Genomic DNA, 25,233 nt, shown 5'->3' on the forward strand with positions numbered 1-25,233 from the left:
TAAAGCTAGCTTATTTTTTTCTATACAGAGTCTAGACTTATTTAATGTCTGTGCAGCTGAGATATCATATTTACATTCAATTTAATGAGTTATGTGCAATGATAAATATGATTAAATTAAATTCAGTTATTTTGCTTGAAATATTTAATTATATTCGAAGTAGAGTTTTTTTTAATAAACAAAAACAAATTAAATAAAAGTACATTTATATTTTTCTAAAAAATTAATTTTAATAATATATAATATTAGTTTCCTCAATCACTTTAATAATAATGTTTTCAATAATTTTTCTGTTTTTTATATATAATACTCTTATTTTTTATCAATATAAAAAGGAAAAAACATTTGAATTTTTTGTATATTCAAGTTTGATGATATTTCCATTTTTATGATTACTTATTTTTTAGTTTAATTATATTGTATTTCCTTATTTATTTAATTTTATTTATTAATTGTTTAATTAATTTCTTTCTTTACTTAGTTTTAGTTTAATTTGATTAATTTTTTTTCTAGCTTAGAATCAATATAATATGAAAACTTACTCTGTGATAATTTATACAGATTTATTTATTTTTTTTTTTATAAAATTAAAAATATAATGAATAGTAAATAATTATACAAATAAAGTTGACTAAATGGTAATAAAAGTTTACATTTTATATTAAATTAAATTAAAATTTTAAATATATGAACTAATTCAACTGACTAAATGATTTTTTATATATTTAAATTTTATTTTGCATTATTCTAACAATATCTAAAAATTGCTTGCAAGATTTCTTTTATCTTTGCCGTAACAATAAACGATTTAATAATATCACTTATTCCAAAAATTAATCAGAGTTATTGCCATATGGCAGCAGGGCTTATTGATCTAATACATCGAGCTCGTAAACATATTTGGCTGGCTTTCAACTATACTTGCCGCACACTTCAAACTCCTTGCAACCCTTGTCTCTCGCCCAGGGTAGCAGGGAGTCAAGGGGGCGTCGCAAGGCGCTGTCAAAATAGAAACCAGCTACAAATTTTCGACGTTCAGACAGAGTCAGAGTTGGCAGTTCCGCTCTGGCTAATTTATGGGCTGCTCTCTTAAAGTTTTGTTACATTTTTGTGCCATAAATCTTTTCAACACCACACACACACACACCCCTCCATAATGCACTTCAGTTGAGTGGAGTTCACTTCAACACTCGCTTGGCCGCCTTTATTTACTTCATATTAATATGAAGTTCATTGTGTCAAGTTGGCAGCGCCGATTTCTTATCACTTTTTCCGTATTTCCTTTTCTCTCTTTTTGCTTTTTAATTTTTAGCTGAAGCGCAGGACACGTCTGCAGCGTTAGCCTGGCTTAACTGACGTGGAGGCTGGGAGGCTGAAGGGGAGGGGAGTGGGAACAAGCTTATCTTTTGGCTGCCTGGCATTTACATTCAACGCTTGACAGCTTCTTTGTAGGCGGCTTTACACTGTGGGTGTGGCCATTGCCGCATTGTGTTGCGAGCATTTTCCTTTCAATCTCGCACATTTTTTTTATTTTTTATATTTTTAACAGTTTTTCCTTTAAAGCTCTTTAAAGATAAATACAATCATAATTAGACAAAAACAAAAATGTCGCAATATTCTACTCTATGTCTTGGTTATCTAAGGAATGAAGTTACGTTACGGAAATATATGACGTAATGAAATGTAAGAATATATAAATTTTAAATGTGACTTGCTTTTGTTGTAAGAGCAATTGCTGAATTTAATTTTGATTTATTTTTAAGATTTTTCTTTGTTATATTTTGTTGAAAATGTAAAACGTAATTAACATGAGCAAACATGTAATCTGACAGCTTAATACAAAGAGTGTAGCTGACATTTACTTAAGCATTCAACCACTTTAAAGTATCCCTTTTTATTAAACTTTTATCAGAATCCCATCGTTTTTACTTTCACCAATTAAACACAGAATATTCCACACAATTTTTGTTTCTTCATTTAATTACTTTAAAAAATTCTCTAATTTATTTTAAAGATTTATTTTAATAAGTAAATAATAAGTAGACTAGATTTTTTACAGTATTCGAGAAATTTACTATACCTAATTCAGAATTATTTCCAGTTTTAATTATTTTTAATAAATCTTAAGTTATATAAATGATGTATATACATATAATTGACTTGAAAATCTTCAATATTTATTCTGCTTCGGGCTGGTAAGTATGCTTTATATGTAGTAGAACAAGTGTATATATCCTAGAGGGGCATAGATGTGCATAGGTATAGGTAGGCATAGGATTTATATTTGTCCCCATCTTCTTTGGATGCATTTATGCATTTATTATGATTAAATACATATATTTTAATTTAATATTTATATTTTAATACTAATACTAATGCCAAATTATATTTTATTCTTCAAAAATTAAATGCTAAACGATTACAAAATTACGATAAGAGAACAAACACAAATCCAGAGGTTTATATAGGCATCGCAAATGTATGTACCACACTCATATGTGAATTACCAAAACTTTTATTGCTTAACAAAATTGTTACAAATAAATTCGACTTACTTACAAGTTAAGTAACATGCCTAAGTCTCATTTGATTATAAAACTTAACATATTTCGCATCGTAATGGCACTTGCAAAGAGATTAGCTGTAGCGACACCTGTGTGTGACACACTCTCTGTCTCTCTCACTCCCTCTCTCTCTCTCTCACTCATTAGAGACTTAAATTTCTACAGTTATGCCAATAAACTCGAGTGCCCTGCGACTTTTCACAATCCCAAATTGGCCGAGTCACGTTTGCCTCTCAGAAATTATTAAAAATTGTGAAATAATTTCAGAGCACGCTTCACTGAAATGACGCAAAGTGTGCCTGCAATTACTTTGATGATGATACTCATGACGTGATGCCCGATGATGATGATGATGATGATGATGATGACGCGCATGATACCCACCCAATCGAGAGTTGAACTGAAATCCATGCAAATGCCACAATAGAAGCGAAAGTCACCACCACGCGGTGGTTCAAGTATCAGGGCTTAGCATCTCACAGCGGGTGGGTGGGTTCGCTAGAGAGTGCCAACAGGCCTTTAATCAAGGCGCATTATCAATGAGCTATGATATATGGATATTTATGACACACGCATCTGGCGCTAAATTAGCTAAGAAACTAAAACCAGAGCTAAAGTTGGCCAAAACAAAGATCTTTATGAGGTTATATGACTGACAGATTGGTTTTATGAAACAAATAGTAATCTGAAGTGCCTCATAAGTGACTGAAATTATAATATTGTACCTTAGTGAGTCTAAGCAGATGTACAAGGAAACAAACTAGCTTAAGATACTCCATTCAGCAGCAATTGGATAATTCATAGTTCATATTACCGAAATAATTCATAGTTCAAATTATATAATCATATAATACCAAGTTAATATTAAATTATTTTTTATTGAATTTGAAACATCCGGGAAATATCGCCAGCACTCTAAAGAAGAATTTGAAAATATCGAACGAACAGCTATGAAAATGATCAAATTCAAAATGCTTGTTGGCATCGAACTCTCTTGTACTGGGCGGTACTACGTTCGTATGCTCCACCTTGGGCACTACTTTCTTAAGCTCCACCTTGGGCAATGCAGAGCCATGCTCGAGATGGGAGGGTATGAAACGCGTGGGTGTTTCCATGGGTATGGGCACATATCCCAACGGTGGCTTACGATCCCGCACAGTGCCAGCTTTCCTCTTAGTCGTCCATGGTTGGCCATGCTCGTGGGAAAAACAAATTTGCTTGTCGGCCAAGTTACTCGGAATGTAACCCTGGCAGGACAACATTTTTCTTTCAAATCAACTAAGTTTAACTTTACAATTTACATTTGCCCAGATGTCAAATACAAATTTCATAAATTTTATTCCACGAACTACTAAGATTTCAATGGGAAATATTATTAGCTGAGGCTATATTAATATTATTAAAACTTGATAATGGATAATTTGTTTATACCTCGAACCCATTGACAATGGGAACTGGTTTTCGTTACTATTATTGTTGTTATGAAGTTAAAACTCTGCACCTACATTTAATTGCGAATATTTATATTTAGAGCTTATATGTCTTTAATATGTTTTTATATATTATACAAATAAATATAAAATATTTTAAGCTTATTTTATTTTTAGTTTTCCCTTTAATACATTTTAAATTTATAAAATATATATTTTTTAATTATAAATATATTGAACAAATTTTCTTTAGTTCTGATTGTGACTTTAATTTTAATTTATAGTAATAATAAAAATAATGTAAAAAAATTGTATTGAATTTCTTTGCAAATTTTCCCTTAATTTTAGTTTTCAATTTAATAAATTTTTAATTTATTAAATATATATAATAAAAATAAATATAAAATATATTTTGGTCACTTTTAGTTCTAGTTCTCAATTTATTGAATTCTTTTATAATAAATATATTTTTAAACATTATAAAAATTTCCTTTTCATATCTGTAATTTTCTAGTAGTGATATAAAATTAAAAAAAATAAATAAAATTATTGATCTTAAAATTTTTTTGTTTATACTATAATGAAATTTAGAATCTGTACATCAATTTTATAAATATTTTTATTTAAATTTTTAAAGAAAATAAATACAAAATGTGCGCATTTAATTTGATCAAAATAATTATGCCGACTAGTGTATATTCCCTAACTAATAAGTGACCAATTTACGGGAAGATCCTATTAAGTGAAACGTTTCGTGGGTTAGCCTCACAAATGTTCGAATGAGAATATCTCGGTATGGAATTCGTTTTGCTGCTGCTGCTGCTGCTGCTGCCTAAGCCTTTTCATAGGCGACATAGACAGAACATTAGACAAGATTATGCTTGTGAGCTAATAAAATGAGACAAAGGCATTTAAAATATTCGCTTGCCCTTGTGTCGCTTGTGCCCGGAGCCCAAAAGTATGCTACAAATGGCCATTCGCTCATTTCACAGGAATCGGTGGATTTTATGAGCATTTCTAGGCTGGGCGGCTTGCCAAATGCCCAAAATGGGCTCCATGCATGCTGCTGTTGTTCCCCCTCCGTTTTCGGCTGTTGTTGTTGGTTTTCGAATTGTTCACAGCCAGCCAAAAATTGAGTTAATTATCTTGTCGCATAATTACAAAAGTTGAAACGACTCGGCAGGACGTTCGGCAGTTCGGGCATTCGACGTTGGTCACTTTTCCACGAATCTGGGAGTTTGATGCTCGGAAGTCGAGGCAATTTCACGCTCTATCACAAATGCGAACGCAACGAAACGCATTTCAATTTTCTTAATTTCAGTTAATAACTCAACAAATACGCCGCCAGGCAAAGAACTTATAAATGCAAATATTGATAGATACTTTGGGCGTGCCAAGGCAACAGCCACGGCTAATGACGTTTTGCTATCATAATGATGATGATGATGACGCTGCTGCTGATGATGATGATGTTGGGAAACTGCACGCAGCGTTTGTGTGTGGAAACATGAAAAGCACTTTGTTAGTCCAAAGGGGAACGGAGGAGGATGGAATATCATCGGATAGAGTGGGGAGCCAAGTCTTGCCGCTCGCTCAATGCGAAAGACAAACATACGAATGGGGCACCAGGGGCCACTGTGGGCGCTCGCTGGGTTGTTGCCACTGTGGGCGTGGCATTTGGCCCGGGGGCATAATGACAATTACAGCTACCGCGTGCATGCCGGCAAGCAAAAAGGAATAAGGAAACTTTTTACTGCTTCGCCTCGGCATCAACTTGGCAAATAAATCCGTTCGAAACGCTTGAGCGCCATATCAAAAGACCCGTTCGCTCAATGAGACACAAACAAACAGCAACAGCAATAGCAACAGCAGCAGCAACAGCAACAACAAGAGCAATACAAATGTGAAGCTGGTTTAGTGGTGCTACCCTCAAGGGTCGGCTGCCAGTGCGAGCAATTGAAAGGGGTGAAAAAGCTAAACATGACCTCGAGCAATGCACGCAACGAACTTCACTTAGAGCTCGCTGCCGTCCAGAGTGCGACTCCTGCCGTCCTCCTGCCGTCTCCTGTGGCGTCCAACGACCACGAAAATAAAAGCGTGCCAATACAAACACAAATAATACGAATATACATAGGAAAATGCGCTAGTCTAATCCAAGTTCAAGTAGCCGAATGCACTATACTCTGTTGCCAGCGTCAGATTTGTTTGCAAACTCACTTTGAGCTAAGACGCTCAATTACTGGCAAAAGTTTTGCAAATATTTATATTAAAATATATTGGCTGAGGGAAGAGATTAAATAGGCGACTTATTTATACCCTGTGGGAAGTTCTGCAATGGCTTTGAATTATTTATAGAATGTTGCTTATGTTTATTTTTTATTTTTAATAAAGATTCGCAACTCGGTAATTCGTTTCTTAATATTTATTCATACTATTATTTAAATAATATATTATTATATACATATATCCATTTTTATTATTATTTTTTCACTTAATTAAATGTTGTTAAATTATTTGTTTATTTATCTATTATTTAATATTATTTTATTTGCTTATTGATTTATTGATTGATTTATTTATTTCATTATTTATTTACTTACTTATTTATTTATTTGTTTAATTATTTATTTAATATAATTATTTATTAATTTATTGTTTAATTTATTTATTTTGTATATAATATATATTTATTTCTTATTTTTAAAATTATTTATATATATATTTATTTATTTATTTTTATTTATTTATTTACTTTTTGTTTAATTATATTTATTTTTATCTCATTATTTTTTCATGTCCCGGGTTTTCAATAATAATTATTATTAAAAATTTAATCTACCCATTCACATTAATTCACATATACAGGGTATAAGAAAAACGACTAATAGAAGAACAAGCAAGCGTTTGGACTTAGCCTCGCAGCGGAAAAGCGAAACGCGTCATGTTTTCGAAACTGACAACGCGAAGGACTTCAGTTTGCACCACTCTCCCACCCACATACACATACTCAATATATTTTTCTATTATTTATTTTTTTTTCTACTTTCAATTTTATTTTGTACTTTTTCCTTTGTTGTTGGTTTATTTACAATGTTTTTGCAGCCATCAAACCACAAGTTGGCCAACACGCACAAGCAAACAATGCAAAACAATTAGAATAAAATGCGCTCTGGGGAATTGAACGATGGCCAAGGGAAGATTTTGGCCAAGGCAGTGGCCAATGGCAATGCGCTAGCTGTAGAACGCAGTCAAATGCAAACAAAGCAAATGAGAGCCATTAAAATAGATAAACCTTTAAATGAATCATAATTCATGTGTCAAAAGAAACGAAACGAAAAGAGGGACCAAAATAATCTTGAGTGAAAGTAAATAGAAATATAATAAACAAAAATAATAAATAACAATAATAAAAAAAATATTAAAAAAGATTTCTTGGGTTAATTTAGATGAAGATTTGAGCTGTTTGTTGTGTGCTTAAATTATTAATTTAAAGATTTAATTTGGGGGTTTCATAGATTTCAGTAAAATATAAAAATTAAAACAAATATATATAATATAAAACAGATTTTTTACGTTATAAATGCAAAGAGATAAATTAAAGATAAAATAAAGATAATTTAAAGATATAATTTGGCTTTCTCATATAAAATAAAATAAAATATATAATAAATAATATATTCTAAAAACTCATTATTTTCATTCTAAATTCTTAATTCAAATTTGTTGTTGGTTTTTTTAAGTTTCTAAATTTTAGCATACCTATTAAACAATTTCTAAATTCTAAACTTTGTTAATCACTTTTAACAAAATCCCCCCGCTTGTCTGAGACAATATTAGCAAAGCAGCTGTCCGAATCCAAATTCTCTTAATATAATCAAATATCATGAAGAGAAATCTACTCAAAAATCTGCGTAAACTTCTGATGCGTGCAATTGATGGCAGACTAGCAAACAATTCTGGACATAAAAAAATATATAAAAATGAAAGAAGAAGAAAATTATGACAATTGCATTTGGAGCTGTTGCTGCTGTGGCCACAGGCATAAATCGAATCTCTCTCTCTTTTTCCTCTGATTTCGATACCCGCGGATAATGAAATTAATCGTCTGTAATGGTTTATTGTGTGCGACGATGGCGGAATTTGTTTTCGGGCCAAACCAAATGGTGGGCGACCACAAAAAATAAAAATAAAAATAAAAATCACCATCAAGAAAATGCTGGCGGCTGAAAGTGATGAACTAGGACATGCCCTATCGTAAATCGAAGCACATATAATAAAATATGACTTATTAATAATATTATGCAACTGAAAATTTTTATATGGATATTATTATTGATAATAACAACATGCAAATTAATTAAAATATTTATTACAATTTTAAACATTTTTTAATGGTATAACAATACATAGATTCATACAAATAATCACTATAATTGCCATAAAGAATACATGATTATAGATGACTGATAGTTGGGTACTCTATCAATTAGATTGCAGGGTATAATACTTGACCGTTGGCCACTAGATAGACAAATACCATTCAGTATTCCGTTGTTGTTGTTCTATTTTTTTAACTTTCACAGAGAGCCGAGCATGTAAAATATATTGAATTGTCATTGAATTTCGCGTTGCCATAAATAAGCAAGGGCTAATGGTGCGCGGGTTGTGCAATTTTTGTGATTTAGTGCGGCTGAAAAATGAGAAACTGGCAAAGCTCTTGGGCGCAGCAGCAGCAGCAGCAGTAGGAGTAGCAGGAGTAGCAGCCACTGTAGCAGGAATAGCAGCCACGCAGACTGGTCATACATCAATGGATTACTTTAAAATGCCATCAAAATGGCCGCTACGAAAATTGACTGTCGACTTGCGACTGTCACGCTCTTAACTAATAATAGAAATAATCATCATAAATCCATAAAAGAAAATCTCATTAATCCGCCATCACACGCACACAGACCCACACAGACTTACAGCTGTATGGGTGACAGTTTTTGATGTTTCCAAGACAAAAGACAAAAAGAGGGGAAGCCAAAGGAATATCGAAAGGCAGCACATGACACACGTATAAGACTTATAAGCCTCGTACCCTGCCACACACACACTTCATATTCAAATTACTTCACATTATATAATATCCTTCAGGCTCTTAACACTCACAACACACACACGCACACACACACACACACGCTTCAGGCTGGCCTGGCACGTTCGACGTTCGGTGGGCGAACGTGGCATGCATGTTGGCACAATACACGACGCTCTCGGCGCCATAACAGCAGGGCGGAGTGGGCGGAGCGGATGGAGGAACTGTGGAAAAACTCATCGACGCGTCGGCCGCATGCCTGGACTCTGACTTGATAGTTGATTAAGAAGACATCATTTTAAGTTTAAATACACATCAAATAGCATTACAAGGTGTGACAGAAGCCCATCTACAGTGGGCTACAAAAGCATGCCGCGAAATAAAATACGCCAATGCTTAATAAAGTCTTCATCTGAGCTTTGAGTTGTATTCCATTTAAAGTTGATTGTGTATATATATTCCATTTATAAAATATAAACTTTTCCTGTTGATTGCACAAAATAAATACAATTTATGGTAGTGTTATTTATTATTATTAAATATATGGAATTTTTATGTCATAATGAAAGCATATTTGAACTCTTTTGTCCTTATATAAAATAAAATTTTATATTGGTTTGACTAAAACTTAAATATATTTACTTATCCTATAATATTAATAATCTATTTATCTCCTCTTATTAATATAAGATATATGCTTGTATATTATATTATCCTTATGAATAAATGTTCCCTTTGGTTTTGATTATTACAACAGCTGTGTGATTAATTTAATTAGTTTTAAGTTAAATATTCCTTAAATTCCCTTGGTTTTAAGCTATTTAGAAGTATAAGTTAATTAGTATAAGTTAAATACTTCTCAGTCTGAATGGATAAATATAAATATAAATAAAATAATTATTATGCAAAAAATATAGATTATATAATAATCAAATAGTTTTATTCGCCATATATTTATTTTCACATTATTGTCAAATCGTATTTATAATACTAAGTATAATTTTCTACTCTTCTTCTTATTCGGAGTAATTTTTATTTGGGAATCATTTTTAATAATAATAAGTACTTCCGTTAGTATATAGCCGTTATATAGTAAGTAAGTATCAAGTAAGGTTTATATAACTCTTTCAAAATATCGGACTTAAGATATGGGATTATAATTAATATGCTTGAGGCATTTATCATTAAAAAAGAAGCTAAAGCCATCCCAAATTCGGTAATGCAAGACATAAATCGGATATCTGTATATCTGCTCATATAAAAATCCTGCTAAATTTGTATTTAATCAGAACATTTACAAAAATACTTCATAATTCGTCGAATTCTCTTATAAACCTCACCTAAGAGTTGTTGATTTTACACAAATTCTCGCAATATTTTCGTACAAAGAAAACAAAAACAACAGAGTAACGCCTTGCAGATAAGACCAAGCTTAACTCTTATGCATTATGAAAAGTCAAATTTCGTAAAAATGTGGCTTTGTTTTCGTTTCGTTTCGTTTTGGTGCGTCAAAAGTTGAGAATGCGGCGAACTTTCTGCGTTTCTCTTTTTTTGTAGTATGCCACGTGGCATAACTTGCGCACACAACTGTACTTTCACACACAATTTCAAGTTATAATCAGTGCTCATTACTATACAAGACACGTTTTCAGATTTCGCGTGATTATGCGCCGCGGCTCAGCGGCTCCGGATCCTGAAGACCCTGAAGTTCGGCTGCCGCGATGCTGGGCTCTGTCTCAAGCAGCTGGGCGTTGGGGTGTCCGAAGCGAAAACAAAAACCCCGAACACAACAAAGTCAAAAAATTAAACTTGAAAATAACTTGAAATCTACATGCTCTGTGTGTGTGTGTGTGTGTCAGTGTGTGTGTGTATCTAGGCAGATATAGTCGAAGAGTGCTAGGCCGGCTGGCTGGCTGGCTAGTCCTAGATCCTAGGTCCTAGGTCCTTGTAACTATTCAGGCGCATGCCATAATGCTTATTGTTGTCATTTACATGGCTCAGGCATGGGGGCGTGGCACGTGGTGAGTAGGCGAAAAGTTAACGCGCTGGCGAAAAATATGCAAATTATAATAAAAAACTTGACACTTTACATGCAAACGAACGGTGGGCGAGGCCTCTGGGTGGCACAGGCGGGCGGACGGGTGGAGGGGTGGAGGGGCGGTTGGCTTGGGCGACTGATGCGAATCTCTCTGTGGCTGGGCGATTAAGCGAGCCAAATGAAGCGCTCGCACCGACTGCGCATTTTAATTAAGCAACCAGCGAAATAAGTACGCGTCCTCGACTTTTCCATTGTTGCTGTTGTTGTTGTTGGCCCGTTTGTTGTTATTATTGTTGTTATCGCTGGCATTGCCGCAATCGCACGGCAAAGCGCGAAATCTGGCACAAAACTTGCCGAAAACGACAATGGCAATGCAAAGTTCACGATGTTAAGCCAAAAACGCGTCTGCATTTGCATAAAACATCTGCAGCAACTGCAATGGCAGCCAAAGCTTTGTGGCTCCGCAAGAAAACAGTGAAAGTCATCGAAAATCCTAAGAAATTTCAAGCAAGACTTTCTAAACTTTCATTCATATCAACACTGGATTTTATATAACTTTATTGGATTTTTATTTCGTTCTGCCATTCTGAAATGAAGCTTAAACTAAGCGGAGAGATCTTGGAGTTGCGGCAAATTTAATTAAGTATATGCGTCGAGAGAGAGAGATAGAGAGCATAAAGAGATAGACTAGGAGTAGGCGGAGGACTATTAGATATCAAATTATCAAATTTATATAGATTTTTATGCTTTTAAATTAAGTTTTATGCTTTAACTTAATATATATATTTTCTGCAACTTTCTAATTAATTAACATATTTTGTTTTTTTATACCCTGAACCCATTGAAAATGGGAAATCAGGGTATAATGGTTTTGTTAAAAGTATGTAACAGGCAGAAGGAGGCGTGGCAGACCCCACAAAGTATATATATTCTTGATCAGGACGACAAGCTGAGTCGATTTGGCCCTGTCCGTCTGTCTGTCCGTCCGTCCGTCCGTCCGTCCGTCCGTCCGTCCGTCCGTATGTATGAACGCGTCGATTTCAGAAGATATAAGAGCTAGAGACTTCAACTTTTTTTTAAAATGTCCGTATATATCACGCGCAGATCGAGTTTATCACTAAAAAACGATAACTCATTCCGATAATTTTTTATCGATAAAAAACCTTATCGAAGATCACTTAAATAATTATATCTCCTACATCTTTCAAGCTAGAGTCTCCAAATTTAAAATGTATATTAAGATGAATTTTATACAATTTCGGTTTTTGTTAAAATTTACCCCCCACACCTAAATCCACCCCCTCACCCTCATCTTTGTAAAAGTCGTATATCAAATACTAGAGACTTGAGCTTCGGTATACACATACATTTTAACATTATGATTACGCTCTGAAAGTTTCATTACGATCATACGTCTAGAAATTAAATTATTCAACAAATAAGTTGTCATTATATTGCCAACACTGCAGCGCAACCCAAGCGCAATCACCTGTATATGTGAGTGTGTGTATGCGTGTGTTTATTTGTATGCGTGTGTGTGTGTGCGTGTATTTGTATGTATGCGTGTGTGTGTGTGTGTGTGTGCGTGTGTGTTTGCTAATTATTTTTGAAATGTCAGTTGCTTGTAGGGTTCAGGGGATCTCGTAGTCGAGCAGTCTCGACTAGAGCTTTCTTACTTGTTTTTTTTTATAATCTTAAGTTGAGAATTTATGCTTATTTATAATTATTTTTCTCACTTAGTTTTTCCCTTCTTTTTTATTTTTAATGAATAAAAACTTTTATATTTTTTGCAACAACAAATTTTTAATGTTATGTTATCCATCAGTTTTTTTTTTTAATAATTCTTTCCGGACTGTCATTAGATTATTTAGCTAAAGTAAAATAATTCCCACACCGGAATTTATACGTACATGCATGCTCGTCTGTCCATCTGGTGTCAAACATATTAACTAGTATATAAGAACCTAAGGATTCTTTCCTTCGAACAAATCCTTGGCCTTTCTTGTGGCCATTTTTAGCTCGTAGTACGACAAGTAATGATAGCTGAAAAACTCTGGATTTTTATACTCTTTCGACTTGCCCGCCCGCGGACCTAGCTGTTCGTCCGGCTTCATGGTCCGAAATGCTTTAGGACTTATAAATTCTGGTATTTCAAATGCCTTCGTTGCCAGGCATTTGGGCGCATAGTTTGACGGCGGATCGCGACAACAAATTGTCTTGGGCCCCAACCGACTGACCTTCTTCCTCCTTAGCCGGCACTCACAGTCCACGCTGCACTTGCAAATGCCCGTCTTCTCGCAGTCGCAGTTACACTTGGCATAATGGCGTAGGATATACAATTGGATTTGGTTTCGAATCTGAGAGTCCGTGCACAGTAATAATTGACGAGAAATCGGCTTTAGTTCACATATCGGCATTCTGAAAATTTACAGGCAAATAATATTTATTGTTTTATTTTTGATTAAGTTGCAAAAAAAAAAAGCATAGCATGCTTTGAATTTGAAAATATATGAATGAGAACAGCTCGCAATATTAGACTTGCACTAGGTTTATATTAATACTATACACAAGATATTACATATGGTATATCCATATTCAAATAGTTACAGAGCTTCAAGCGATAGCATTTCAGAGTTATATATACCATATTATTCCAGCAATGTGTAGGGAACTTGAGCTCTTCTCAATTTAGCATGAGAAACCCAATAGGACAATGGCCGATTTTTATCTTCATAATGAGAAAAGAAGAATAATAGTTCAAAATATACTCTTCATACACCCTGTCGTGCATCTGATGTAAAAAGACTTATTATCGTATCAAAATATTAAAGCATATAAAATTATTGCACTTTCCTCTGTGACAATTGAGCGATGCGAATACAAAGTCAACAACTTTTCAACATGTTATCCTTAACACTCTTAACATACTTCAGTCGTATCTTTGGTTCCACATAAGTAGATGGATATAAACCGTTCGTATGTCTATATAACGAACGAGTTAAGCCGGCTATAAAGTTAAGTTCGACCCAGTTTGAAGTCAGACATAAACAAGCTGAAGCCAAAACACTAACACACGTTGAATTATTTTGATCATTAAACTTATTCGCACTTAAAATCGCATTGTTGTTGTTATTGCTGTTCTTGCTGTTGTTGTTGGGAACCCAGTTGTAGAACTTTGAGGGCGTTGAGATAAATGCTCAACACCCGAAACGTTAAACCTCGACAATCAGCCAGCTGCGCACCCGTTCCGCCCAATCTTGCCAAAATAAAGTTTTTAAAACTAACAACAACAACAAACATAGCAATAAAAATCCACAACAACAACAACAAAATAAACGTTGAAGCACCGGAAAATTGTCAGCTCACAGCTAGCCGAGACACGAAACACGGCACAGGTTCACTTGAATGCTTTTTAATACACTGAAACACACACACACACACATACACACACGCAGAGACAGAAATTCACACTCAAACCCAAAAAAGATGGCGCACATAACGGTACGCTGGCGGCAACGACGGCGTCGCCATTGCGGCTTGTAAATTTATAGTTTCAGCAAGAAAATCGCGCTGGTAAACTTTTTAGTGTGTCTCTTCCTTGTTCCACTTGCGCACTCCCTCTCTCTCACACACTGTCTCTCTCTCCCTCTCTCGCTCACTCTACGTGCTACACCCGCACAATCCGAATCAGAGCCAAACAAATGGCAACGTCGCCGATGTCATCTAATTGCTTTTGTTTTGGGTTATACTACTGCCAGCGCAGCAAATACAAAATCCTGCCCCCTGCTACTCTCCGTCATCCCCTCACCCTGTCCCGCTCTCAGCAGCTCCACAACTTTCGCAGGCAAGTGTGTGCCCATGCCACATAACTGACCGGGTACAGTTGTGCCACAAAGGTTATACAGTTGCGGAAGCTCTTTCGTTAAGGTAATTTTCCGCCATAATTTGCCGAACTTTGTTGTGTGTATATGTGTGTAAGAGCGTGTGTGCGTGTGATTTTGTAAAGAAATTGCTGAAAGTTTGCCGCAATCAGTTTGTGGGCTCCGTCGGGTTCAAGTTAAGAGCGCTGCGACGAATCAAGCCTAAAGAGCTAACCAGATAGCTATTAGGAATAAATATTGGACAACTGAAACGAAACGAATAAAACGATCATAAAGGCTTAAAACTCTCAGCTTCAATTACGAACGGTGAAATCTATTACTTAACATCAAACGATCTCAGCTTAAGGACAAACCGAAGTCGATATACCAAAAACTCTAAACAACTCTTTGAAAACTGCTCAATCGATTTATTCCCTTACATAAATGTCAATTCAATTTGACATTAACTTCAACTGTTTTCAAATGAAATCATATATTTCAGAATATTCAGCATTGTGGTATATCAAAATTCGATTTTAAATTTGTGTAAATTTTATTTAAATATTTTAGATTTTAAAATTCCTAAAAACTAAGACAAAAATGTTGACACGCAGTGGATTAATGTCGAGCACGGTTCTACGGCAGTGCACCGGCCAAACTCAATGTGCATTATCACACAAGTCATCCAAGCCCAAAGATTCACCCAGCAAGAGGACAAGCCGCAAAGGATCAAAATCGAGAAGCCAACACGATTCGCCCACTAGCTATGATCCCTCCTACCTCATAACGAATGCCGTCCAGGCCCTGCCGTATGTGACCACCAAAAGCTTTCAGGAATTACGAAAGAAAGAAAAACACTGCGGCAACGATGGCAAAAGTGAGTGCTACAAGAATCCAGGGTACTACCGCTATCAGCGCTTCTCCTACTACGAGCTAATGATGGCCATGAATGCAGTCAAGCCGTACATCAGGTGCTACATTGAATAATCCATGTAATATTTTAAGTATTAACCGCATATTAATTTAGTCTTTGAGATGAGTACAAATGTTGTCCAGAAATCAGAATCCGTTTAAATATAAAACAAATTTTCAATATTTGCCGATGTTTTATTTATGTATACTTTTGCTACAAATATTTCTGTATATATTATATATATATATATATATATATATATATATATATATATATATATATATATATATATATATATTTAAGACGTATAAATATATTCTTTATTTGTGTATTACATTTGTATTACAAATGTATCATATAAATATATATTTGTATGACTATATGTTGTTATTAGGAAATAATATAGTCGATATATGTAATAAATAGAAGAGACATTTCTTATCAATTAAGCTTGTTTTGTTTGGTATTAAAACCAGAGATCTCGAGCTTTGAGGTAGCTAGTCTTTATTGATGATAGTTTTGTGTTAGCAATATTTATGTTTATTTGATTTATCTTATCATTTAATAATCATAAAAAAGCTTTTGCGACAAATTTATTTTTAACAGAGGCTAAATATGGCTTTTAAACTAAGATCTTTATAGGTTTGTATTTAAGGATTTTCTTGACTTTTTGTTTAGTTATATATGGAACATTGTGAAAAACATATATTCGTAGACATGCCCCCTATCGCTATAGGCTTTTCTAATCAATAAATCTGAATTATCCTAAGAGTTTAATTTATCATATTAAAATTGATACGCAAGTTATACTTAGCAAGAGATCTCGAGCCTTTTACAATCTTCTATGATCTACGTCTATAACAAAATTCTTGAATGTAAACAGAATCAATACAGCTCTGAAATGTACTTCAGTGGCAATTGTAAATTATTCTCAGAAACACATATAAAATAGGGTACAAAAAACACAAAACCAATCTCATTTCCTTCTACAACATTGTTTAGAACACATACTTCTCATCCACTCGTAATTCATTCATTTGCTCGATGGCTGATGAAGTGCGCGATGGACGGCTCGATGTCGTCATATTTGGTGCCAGCGGCTTCACTGGCAAGCACACCGTATACGAGGCAGTTTCCGTGCTCAAAGGCCTGCGCTGGGGCGTCGCCGGACGCAATCGCGAAAAGCTGGTGAAGGTGCTTAGCGAAATGGGTATAAAAGCCGGGCAGGACCTATCGGAGATACCCATCATCATTGCCGATATTAGGGATCATAAATCGATGCAACAAATGGCCTTGTCCGCTAGCATCGTTGTCAGTACGGTGGGCCCGTTCCGGTTCTATGGCGAGGAGGTGATTCGGGGCTGCCTCGCGGGCGGTGCTCATCTGGTGGACGTCAGCGGGGAGCCGCAGTACATCGAGTCGATGCAGCTGAAGTACCACGACCTCGCCAAGCTGTGCGGCGTATACGTGATAAGTGCTTGTGGCTGTAATTCTATTCCAGCGGACATGGGCGTCGTCTTCGCTGAGCAGCATTTCGATGGCACGATCAATTCGGTGGAGACATTTTACGTTCACGGTCTCAAGGGATGCAAGTCCAACACAAAAGCCGGTAGAGCTGGCCTCAACTATGGCACCTGGGTGAGCGCTGTGAACAGCTTGGCGCATTCCGATCAGCTGAAGGCTCTGCGGGAGCGCACCTTCGTCGAGCCCCTGCCCCCGTTCTACCCAATTGTGAGACGTCGTCCCTTAATCTTTCATTCACCGGAGACCAATCAGGTGTGTCTGCCATATATGGGCGCCGATCGCTCGGTGGTCAAGCGCTCGCAAGAATATTTCTACGACTATCAGAAGAAACGACCCGTCCAGATATTCTCCTACATTGGTTTCCCCTCCTGGCTAATTGCCATTGCCGTTGCCCTATTTGGCATTATATTCATGATCCTTGCCAAGTTCAAGCTGGGCCGAAAGCTGCTTCTCAAATATCCGGAATTCTTCTCGGCCGGCTACGTATCGCGCAATGGACCAACCGAAGCCTACATGGAGCGCAGCTATTTCAAGCTGGTGCTGAAAGCGACGGGCTGGCCCAGCGACTGCAACGATCCGGACCACGAGCTGCCCAGCAAAACCCAAATGTTCACTGTCTCTGGCCCGAATCCTGCCTATGGCAGCACCTGTGTCGCCCTGCTCGCCGCAGCAGTCACCCTACTCAGGCAAGGACACAAAATTCCTGGCCCTGGTGGCGTATTGACACCTGCCATGGCCTTCGCCAAAACAGACCTGATCAGCAAGCTCGAGAAGCACGAACATGGCATGAAATTTGAGATTATTCATGACGAGATAAAGTTGGATTAAAATTATTAAATAATTCGAAATGTTCCCCTTCCCTTTCCCGCCTATTGGATAGTCAATTGAAATGAATCAGTTACAAAAACCAGAAAGGAAAATATTTCCAGCATTGTAAGAATTGGATTAAATGAAATAATTACTAAAAAGTATTTTTTATTTATTTATTTGGGCTATTAAGAGATAAGTATCAACTAAAACTGTTTCTCAAACAAATACTGCTAAAACTTAGAGATTTGAGCAGCTGCTCAGAGCCGGACAAATATGCCAGCCTTTTCAGGGCGGTTGAGTAGGGAGCCGTGCGTCAAGTGGTGCAAATAAAGTGCGACATTATTGACATACTTAAGTCCTGGGCATTATGACACTAATCGTATTAGTTGGTCGTTAGTTAGGCGCTGCTGCTACCGCTGCTGCTGCTATCAGCGCCAAATGCGATTTCCGCACAATGAGCCGTTTGGCCCGGTCGACTTGGCTCGCCTCGTTTCCGGTTTACGTGCGCCATTTTTCGTACAGGTGACATAATGACCCGGCTCTGGACGTGCACCGACGACACGTAATTAGAGAGACGAGTGGTGGCGAGGCACCCGCCACGCGCTTCACCCCCCGTCACCCGCCTCACACGACAACCTTGTCATTTAGCAAATCGGTTTAGCTGCCTCCACAGCATAGTTCCAACAGGTTCTGTCATCTATATGTCGCTGGCTTTATTAAATTTGCAAACAACTGGCCGAGTACTTACTGCTCAATAAGAGACCAAAACTTACAGCACACAGAATATATATCGTCAGCAGTGCTCGGGTCTTGTCTGTGCTCGTTTTAGGCAGCGGAAGTCGACACAATCTAAAGCTGGCACATAATTGAAAGCCATTGACAACTGATGTGTAGGTCAGAACAAGGACTGCTACCAGCGCAACCCTTAGACTTCAGTGGAGAATGGGGGCACCATTCGTTCTCCTTCATTTATCAATCTTAATCTCATGCAAATTTTATGCAGGCTCGCCATTAGGCAGAAGCCCGGCAAAAATTTGTTTCGAGCCTAGTTATGTTGCTCATATGCCAACTGGCTGTTAGTTTTGTTAACAACTTTTGCTGTGGATCCGAACTTCTGCTAATCACATACCCAACTACCCCGCTCGCTCTGCGCCCCTCCCCCTTTAGCTAGTCCCAAACTTGTGCCGCGACATTTGCATTTTGGTGACATAATTTTTGGTGTATTGTGAAGTCGAATGGGTCTCAGTAAGGCACATGCCAAAAAAATAAGAAGAAGAAGAAACATTTGCATAATTAATGAGCTGAATAGATTTTCCGTTGAAGGAATTCTGTTAGTACTATGAATCCTAAATGGGGCACTTGGAAAATATGGAGATTACGCCCGTTAAACTGAACAGATTTTATGGCCTATTGGATAAAATGCTTGAAAATAGCATAATACCGCGAGTAAATTTATGGTCCAAGAGAAGACTCAAGACCCGATTTAATAAGCGAAGCTTTTTAAAATAACTCTAACTCTAACTCTAACTCTAACTCTAACTCTAACTCTAACTTTAACTCCAAATCCACCTCTACCTCTACCTCTACCTCTACCTCTACCTCTACCTCTACCTCTACCTCTACCTCTACCTCTACCTCTACCTCTACCTCTACCTCTACCTCTACCTCTACCTCTACCTCTACCTCTACCTCTACCTCTACCTCTACCTCTACCTCTACCTCTACCTCTACCTGTATATTGTTTATTATTATATCATTATATGAATTACATATATAATATTTTGTATTAAAATATATATATTCTAAAAAATATATCCACATCATGCAGGTCTTCTCAAAGTGAGCTCCATTGTATAGACTTGTCACAGGTAATTTTGGCTTATTGTCGCCTTTCGCACGGTTCAATTACTTGGGATTTGGCGAGGATGACATTCCTTTGTGTTACCTTGCAATGCCTGACTAACGCTAATTTCCGTGGGTATTTCTTTGCGTATTTTCGCCTGAAGCTAATGACATTTGTGTCAATAAAAATAATCAATCATTGGACCAGAGTGGGTAGAGTAGCAGCAGATGGCTGAGCAATCTTTGAGGATGATGATGGCAACGGCTTTGAAGGTGCTTTTGATGTGATACTCCGTGATGTGTGTCGCGATTGGGGGGCTGAGTATGCTGGGTATAAAAAGCGATTCTTAGGTTAGCTATTTAAAAATAAAAACTCCTTGTCAGATTCCTTGATGGATGTGTGTGTGTGCTGTGAAAACGTGGCTCAACGCAAATGCCATTTTGGCTAAATGCAACTAACATTGCCAGCATCAACTCGTACAAAGTTTCAAAACACGTAGATGGTCAGCAGCTGTGGAAAAAGTTATACAGAGAGAGAGAGAGAGAGAGAGAGAGACAGACAACAATTTCCAAATAAATTTTAATTGTTTTGAACAATTAAAAATTAAATTTAAAAAATAGTACGTGAAATATACGTGAAGAGCCATGGTGAAAAATTGTACTTTTATTCAATTTGCGCAACTGTTTTGAGTACGTGAGTATGCGTGAGTTTTCTCAGTAAGGCCATGTGTGTGTGTCTGTGTGCCTCTCTCTGTGTGTGTGTGTGTTGGCTGTTCAAATGCCGCTGTTGCTAAACAAATTAAATTAGACAACTTTTATTCATTCGTTTGACATTTTTATTTGTTTTCAAACTCATTTCGTGCAAGGCGAGAGCGGACTACTCTGACAACCGGACAATTAACAACAAATACAATTTGCAGACTTTAGTTTAACAATTTTTGCAACTGCTGTTATTTAATTGTTTGTCAGTCATCTCTCTCTCCACCTCACTCTCCATCTCTCTCTCTCTCTCTCTCTCGCGCTCTGGTTTCGTTTGTGCAAATTTAATTAAATGCCATTTGGCCGGTGGTCCGATTTGAATGGCGCCTGGCCCCAAAAAGCTTGGGGCCTCTGCGCCGCAGCTGTTGAATTGAGAGTTGTAGCAACATTTTAAAATTCATTTACAATTTTATGACACTTTCTTTTTCTATTTTCACATTGTCAGCAGCATTGATAAGCTCGCTTATCGCTCAATGATTGCCATCATCGGGGAAAAAAAACAACTGAAACATGACCAAACGATACCAAAAACGTCGGCATTTTTCATTACAATAAAAGTTTTGTATCATTCGGCATGCTTCAGTTGCAGATATCACGTGTAATGAAAATAACGGCGAGCACTCTCTGCAGAAATTGTTAAAATGTGGAATATATAGAATATAAAGATATATAAGATAACTGGACACGGATGCAAGCCAGCGCAACATCAACTGTATATATTTCAAAAATTGTGACAGATCAAATTTCATTTTCAAGTACTGCCTCTGTATATATGTATAATAAATGTGCACTTTGATTTTAAGTTGTGGAATTGCTAGTTATCTTTAGGGTGACATAAAGTCATCCTATTGCTGTATTCGATATTTATTGTGTATACTCATTATCTGACTACAAAGTAACTCCTCTGTTTACACTTGCCTGTGCAGTGTTACTAACTTTTAATCTAAATTTTATGTAGATAAATTCAAGTTGAGTTTATCTAGCACTCGACAAAATTGCGCTTTAAATTAAATTTATTTTTAAAATGTTCATATAAAAGAAATAAAAATGTACTAATAAAGAAAAAATACTTTTGTAATTCAACTTTTATTGTTCAACAATTATTGTTTAAATATCTTCGACTTACTACATTCATAAAATATTATTTTAAATTCGTAAAAAATAATGTTTTGCAAATCTAGGTAAACATTATTTCTGCTCGGAAATAAATGTATGTACATATACTATATTAAGCTTGAGTTCATCAAAAGAGTCAGTATTATAATTTCTCTTCTAAATACAACCAAAATTAAACAGAAAAAAATAGATATAATATTAAAAAAATATATTTAATTTATAATACTTAAAAAATATATTTAACAGTTTTTTTTCGAAAATAAATATTTATATAATTTATTTAATATTTATTTTTTATATTTATTTAATTTTTTATTGTTTCATTTATCTGTCGCTCAGTATGTCCTAGTCCTAATTACTTTTAGTGAATTTGTAGTCTATTTCTATGTCTGTATATATGATCTTTGAGGCGACTCTGAGGTCTTTTTGAATATCAAATTTGTAAAAGTATACCAAGGAGCAGCTTTATTGTATAGATATGATTCTTCTACATTTCAATATTTTATTTTCATCGCCCATGAATCAAATCGAAACCCTAATAATTTACAACTGGCATATTAAACCAATTAATATATAGTTAATGGAATTATCAAAAAAGCACCACTCATTAATAAAGCCCCGACTTCAAGACGCAATAAAAGACTCAAAAGTACTCGACGGTAAATGATAAGATCGTCGATCGTTTGTCGATTGTGTTGAATGGCGCATTATCAGTTTGTCTGTGGCAGTGGCAACAGCAGCGCTTGTCCCAAAAATAAAACTTATATGCGAGCAGACAAATTCATCTTATCTTCGAAAATCATCAAGAAGAAGTGTTGAAAAAAGAGGAAAAGATCAAAGCGAATACATTATCGAAAATGCCACTGCAGCTGCTTAAATTGCTGCTACTGTTGTTGCTGTTGAGGCGCCTCAGAGCCGAGTGTTGGTGAATATGAATGTGAATTTAGATGAGTACGACTCATATATGCTCAATTCGCAGCACCACAATGTTTTCATTTCACCTGGATAGGACCCTACGACAACAAATCGAACATAGCCAAGGAGAGCTGCGACGCCCGAGTGGGTGACTTCAATGAGATACCCTGCGAAATGCCCCTCGTAGTCACCCGTATGTATCTATCAATCGAATTTCAAGTGTGTATATCAACCCATAGCCGTGCAAAACTCACTTCAGCCAACGACACGGTGCCGGATGTGAAGGCCCTGTGGAGGAACGAGACATTGAATCGCGAGCATTATCTGTGCCAGATGTCGCCCGGCTACTCCTGCGTCAAGTACTCCTATATATTCAAGGGTGGCAGTAAGTACTCTCATAAGCTTGCACATATTTTTATATACGACTCCACACCTCTGCAGCAAAACAAACAACTGAATGAGGGATATAATGCTGTTTTCTTAGTATGCATTGAGTGTAAAGTAATTTTATTGAGATATTTTGCTGCTGAAAAAGGAACTAGCACATAAAGTAAAAGTGTTCTATTTGTTTTTAAGGTATCGGTGGCTTTTAAAGTATCTTGAAGCTTTTAGATATAAACTTGGATATAAACTTCATTCGATGGAGCGTAAAGATGTTGCAATATATTCGCAGTCTTCCAACTTCGTTTATTTGATTTTCTTTGATAGCTGCTAATGACGAGCTGGTATAAGAATCAGTTTTGTTCACAACTTTGTTAAAGTTAAGTCATAAAAGCTTTTATTGACTTTTATTCAGTTTGTTGGATTGCCTCTAGTAGCTTAAGCAAAAGCTAAAATCAGATTGATATATTCATAGCTCATAAACAGAAGAAGTTAGCTAGATTTGTAGAATATATATGGCCAGAAACTAATTTTTAATGATTGACAAGCACTCAAAAAGTCATCAATTTTATTTATTTATTTATTTTTATTTTTTTTATTTTTTTAATAAAACCCTTAATTTTATAGGCTTTTAGAAACGAATATGTGGGCCAAAGGTATTTTCTAATTATTATTCTATTTTTATTTTTTATATTAATTTTTTATTTATTATTATTTTTTGATTGTCAACTTCAAACGCCCATCAACATGAAATATTAATTGAAATAAAAAAAGTGCAAATTCTAAATTGTAAATTGAAAAATTACTTTTCCGTTGATCAATATATCAATATATATTTATATGCATATATTTTATTCCAGTTTCTTACATTTATTTGAGCTTTTATAAAAGAAAACATTAATCGAAGTACTTTTCAAATGTTTAATAAACATTTTTCCTATTCCATTTCATATATAAAAATTTCACATATACCTTCGCTTGCAATTATTAAAAAAATGTTAATCAATTTCTCCGCTCACTTTCATTGAACAGTACAGAATATAACGTATATGTGTGCCAAGGTGAACAACAGCAACGGCTGCTACCGCGAAACCCAGTCGACGGGCATGCAGGTGGAGGCTTGTGTTTGCACCTCTAAGCTGGGTCTGATACCCTGCAATTGCAGCCCAACTGGGCTGTCTCGACCCATTCTGGGCTTGGCCATGGCACTGCTCAGCGTTTTTATTGCTGTTGAATAAACAAAAAACTGAAAAGAGTAAAAATAAATGTGAAACAAAAAAAATAAACAAAACAAATAAATAAAATATTGTCACTGATAACTCGTTGGGCACTTCAATGCGATCGGAAGTGCAATTGGCAATTTGTTTAGTTAACGTCAGCGAGGCGTGGCAGAGGGGGAGGGGGGCAGACTGACATTGTGTATGCTTCGCGTAGTTTGTCGTGAGACTTCGGCCTTTTCCACAATGTAATGTGACATTTCCGCGCTTTTGATTTTGACAAGTTTGCACAATTTATGGGCTCTTTTTATAGGCCATATATTATTTTTTATGGTCTGGCATTGGTAACGCGTTGGCTAAATAAACTGCCATAATTTATTTACTTGGCCATTAATCAAATGCAACGATCCCAAGGACTCCACACGCACGCCATTTATTTGACTGTATTGTCTAAAATATATTTTTTGCGAATATAAACTGTTTATTTTGAACCGAAAATCCTTTTAACAGCCTTTCAGAAACTACTATGCACATAATTTACTTTTTAATTTCACTAAAATGGAATAAAATAATATAGAATAATTTCGATTTTACGTTTTTCTTTATTTTCGGGTAAATCTTTATTAAAACTGCAATTTTGTTGTGTGCATTTCGTGAAACGTGTTGCCAGCCCGGCCCGGACAACAGAAAAATCTCAACTCAATAATAACAATAAATAAACAGTAAATCAAACAAACCGTAAAATATTGTCACAGACAGCAGCGGCATAATAATAGGCCAGAGG

At 35.8% G+C, this 25,233-nt stretch overlaps 3 protein-coding genes and 1 pseudogene across 3 annotated transcripts; 3 read left to right on the forward strand and 1 right to left on the reverse strand.

Moving 5' to 3' along the window:
- Positions 1-12,948: 12,948 nt before the first annotated feature.
- Positions 12,949-13,588, reverse strand: LOC108652852 (uncharacterized). The gene has a single exon (XM_030391260.2). It carries the CDS (start codon positions 13,527-13,529, stop codon positions 13,077-13,079), a length of 453 nt encoding a protein of 150 aa, XP_030247120.1. The 5' UTR covers positions 13,530-13,588; the 3' UTR covers positions 12,949-13,076.
- A 1,855-nt stretch (positions 13,589-15,443) lies between these two features.
- Positions 15,444-16,063, forward strand: LOC149091150 (uncharacterized). Its single transcript, XM_089262292.1, has one exon. The coding sequence runs from the start codon at positions 15,573-15,575 to the stop codon at positions 15,957-15,959; it is 387 nt and encodes a 128-aa protein (XP_089118418.1). The 5' UTR covers positions 15,444-15,572; the 3' UTR covers positions 15,960-16,063.
- A 768-nt stretch (positions 16,064-16,831) lies between these two features.
- LOC108653132 (saccharopine dehydrogenase-like oxidoreductase pseudogene) lies at positions 16,832-18,257 on the forward strand (annotated as a pseudogene).
- A 4,379-nt stretch (positions 18,258-22,636) lies between these two features.
- On the forward strand, positions 22,637-24,543 carry LOC108653131 (uncharacterized). The gene is made up of 4 exons (XM_018103447.3): positions 22,637-22,857; positions 22,916-23,044; positions 23,111-23,236; positions 24,265-24,543. Exons 1-4 carry the CDS (start codon positions 22,794-22,796, stop codon positions 24,468-24,470), a joined length of 525 nt encoding a protein of 174 aa, XP_017958936.1. The 5' UTR covers positions 22,637-22,793; the 3' UTR covers positions 24,471-24,543.
- The last annotated feature ends 690 nt before the right edge of the window (positions 24,544-25,233 follow it).

The sequence above is a fragment of the Drosophila navojoa genome, chromosome 5 (assembly GCF_054131105.1).
Source record: "Drosophila navojoa isolate 15081-1374.11 chromosome 5, UAZ_NAV_1.0, whole genome shotgun sequence".
Taxonomy (NCBI): domain Eukaryota; kingdom Metazoa; phylum Arthropoda; class Insecta; order Diptera; family Drosophilidae; genus Drosophila; species Drosophila navojoa.